Source organism: Limulus polyphemus, unplaced genomic scaffold (assembly GCF_000517525.1).
Source record: "Limulus polyphemus unplaced genomic scaffold, Limulus_polyphemus-2.1.2 Scaffold2317, whole genome shotgun sequence".
NCBI lineage: Eukaryota > Metazoa > Arthropoda > Merostomata > Xiphosura > Limulidae > Limulus > Limulus polyphemus.
The window spans coordinates 81,529-85,102 of NW_013667927.1; the positions used below are offsets into that span (position 1 = coordinate 81,529).

At 32.3% G+C, this 3,574-nt stretch overlaps 1 protein-coding gene across 1 annotated transcript in view; it reads left to right on the top strand.

Annotated features, from left to right (window-relative positions):
- The window catches only part of LOC106466605 (alkylglycerol monooxygenase-like), a 30,473-nt gene that overhangs the window by 21,485 nt on the left and 5,414 nt on the right, over nt 1-3,574 (top strand). The window contains exon 10 of the mRNA XM_022394638.1: nt 1,062-1,196. Within this exon, the coding sequence (XP_022250346.1) occupies nt 1,062-1,196 (135 nt within the window). The remainder of the gene's footprint in view (nt 1-1,061; nt 1,197-3,574) is intronic.

Below are 3,574 nucleotides of genomic sequence, written 5' to 3' on the forward strand. Positions count from 1 at the left end.
CTTGTGTTACGTTTTGTTGTATGTTTACTCTGAGAATCCTATACACACCGAATCCACACTATTCTACATGAAATATGTTTACACTCTTTTGTTACGTTTTGTTGTATGTTTACTCTGAAAATCCTAAACACACTGTGTTCACACTATTCCCCATGAATTATGTTTAGACACTTTTGCTAAGTTTTTATTGTATGTTTACTCTGAGAATCCTATACACACTGTGTTCACACTATTCCCCATGAATTATGTTTAGACACTTTTGCTAAGTTTTTATTGTATGTTTGCTCTCACAATCCTATACACACTGTGTTCACACTATTCCCCATGAATTATGTTTAGACACTTTTGCTAAGTTTTTATTTTATGTTTACTCTAATAATCCTATACACACTGTGTTCACACTATTCCCCATGAATTATGTTTAGACACTTTTGCTAATTTTGCATTGTATGTTTATTCTGAGAATCCTATACACACTGTGTTCATACTATTCCCCATGAATTATGTTTAGACACTTTTGCTAAGTTTTTTATTGTATGTTTACTTTAATAATCCTATACATACTGTGTTCACACTATTCCCCATGAATTATGTTTAGACACTTTTACTAAGTTTTTATTGTATGTTTACTCTAAGAATCCTATACACACTGTGTTCACACTATTCCCCATGAATTATGTTTAGACACTTTTGCTAAGTTTTTATTTTATGTTTACTCTAATAATCCTATACACACTGTGTTCACAGTTTTCTCTATGCAAATAGGTTTCAAGTGACATTATCTGAACTTTGGATTTTGATAAGATAAACTGAGGATCAAAATAAAGTAATGAAAGTGAATCATAGGATACAAAAATGTAGAGAGATGAATTGTGAATTTCTAGGCTAATGAATGATGGACGACTAAAATGTATGGATGATTAGATAGATGAATTAACATTGAATCATATTCAATGAATATATATCCTTTTCGTTGATTTGTAAATGTTTGAGTTCAAAGCTACAATATGTAAACTTTATATGTATTCTATAGTTAATATATTCTATAATGTATTCTATAGTTTCTTCAACTTATACACATATGGAACATATTTCACAAGATGAAAGGATTTTCTGACAAGTTTTCAGTGATTTTTAAAGGCCCCGGATGGTCCTCAGGATCACTCCGACTGGGTCATTTGGAAGATATACCAGAGGTATGAAAAGTAATTTGTGTTAATGCAACTACATTTGTTTTATAGTACATATGAAGACAGAAATGTTAGTTCTTATTTTATCAATGATTGAAAAACAGGTTGTAATATTTGTGGTTGTTGTTACCGAATTATTTGGTATTATTATATGCGCGGTATAAATGTGATTCGTTTGTTGTTGTTTTTTAGAGCAAAGCCACAATGGGCTATCTACTGTGTACACCGCGGGGAATTAAACCCCAGATGTTAGCGTTGTAAGTACGTAAACTTATCGCTGTAAGCACTATGAGCTATTAATGTTTCTTTTGTTTGAAACGATTTGCACCATATTAATCATTAGCAAATAAGACTTTATTAACTTTTACGGACATATTTCAACATATAAGCCTCATTTAGATTGCCTAAAAAAATCATACGATTAACTGACGTAATTTTCTAAAAGATAACCTGATTTATTTTTAATCATAATCGACACGGGATAATTGAAGCTAAATTACAATATTTATTATTTTTTTTTAATCATATTGTTCCCCAGTAGGCCATCTGTTGGAATTAGTGTAAACTACTAAAATTTGCAAAATTATGTTGCAGAAAGGAGATATCTTTGTATATGGCAACGATTGGTGGTGCAGGATCTTATCATATGACGTAATAGTCTGTAATATTTCACACTACACTTTGTTAAATGTCGCATAATAAGTGTTATTTATTAGACTAGTGCTTACAGGTTACATTAAATCAATAATTAATTTTCAAGAATCCTGATTTCACCAAAGACAAACATGATTTTTCTATCTCCATGTTCATAATCATGATATTTTATCAATTGCATATATTAAATAATAAACGTTTTTCAGCTTATAATAAATATTATAATAGGTTGACTAAATCAGAATTAATGTGAGACATTTCGATAAACGTTAAGAATATATTATATTCGGATGCAAGCAGTTATCTTGTCTCAGCCCCTTGTTTTAAGCTGTTTTCTGATTAAGTTTGTATTATGACTGATTAAAGACTCGTATAGTTTACAAGCAAATGTACTTTAAATGAACTAATTAGATAAATTTGTCGTGTATAAATTTGATAAAAAATAATATTAATTATGGCATAAAGACTAAATATCATTATTCATTCTTTGAGGGCATAAGTATTTCGTTGTTCGCCATCTATTGGTAACTTAGAAAAACTTAAGGAATTTTTACGTTAGTTTTGAACATGTGTTTGGCACTGACGCGTTACTCGGAAGAGTTAAAAGAGAGAGGAAAAGAACATTTTTATTTTGAATAAATTAACTATACTACAATAATAAAGATTTGAATAAACTTTTAAATTTGTTAAAATAAAGAAAAACATTTATATTGGTGACTTTTACTGGACGTAAGTTATATAAATTCATGATTAATGAAAGGTTATCTTTGGGCATGAAAAGTTGTTTCCCCTATATGTAATTGTTAAAAAAAAAAGGCAAAAACGCCCATAAAAACCGCAAAACACAAAATGTGAAACTGAAAATTTGTATGTACCCCTGCATTGACCTAATGAACCTCCAAACCAATTTGGGTGCAGATCCATCCCCACCCTGCGAAGTAGTTACATGGACATACAACAGACAGTACTATTATATTTATATAGATATAAACGCACATACATTGAAATGAATCTCAAAATCGCGTAATGCCGAACAGTAAGTTTCTCGATATGGATCATTTTTTAGTTTACCCCCCCCCCCCTCGGATTAGCGTGCCGGAATGTGAAGCAGAAGTCCAAGGTTCGAGTCGCGATAAAACGCTGATCTTGCTCTGCACTTTCAGTTGTGGGGCATTTTGACTGTGACAGTTGAATCCCGATATTCGGTTTAGAGTAGCCACTTAGGCAGGATGTGTTGACCTCCCTCTGATCAACACAGTTTATAATTAGGGTAGTTTCAGGTATGCCTGAAACTTGGTGTTTCTGACCTATCTTTTTAACCGATGTGTTGCATACGATGTCCTTCATGTTAAAAATATCGTGTTTGTATTTTATGTTAATTTCAATCTCTTTTTAAGCTAATAGCCCCTAATCGTTATAAACGGTATTACATATACAATTTACTTTCATAAAGTACGTCAATTCTATATTAGTCCAATATATGTTTTATTTCATAAGCAGGCCTGACATGGCCTAGTGGTTAGGGCGCTCGACTCACAATATATGGGTCGCGCGTTCGAAACTCTATCACCCAACATGCTTGCCCTTTCAGCCGTGGGAGCGTTATAATATGACAGTTAATCTCACTATTCGTTAGGTAAAAGTAGCCCAAGGTAGTAGGTCGGTGGGTGGTGATAGACGTAGCGTGTACCGTCCCTTCCCTTACGTCTTACTACGTACGTACTTAAAGT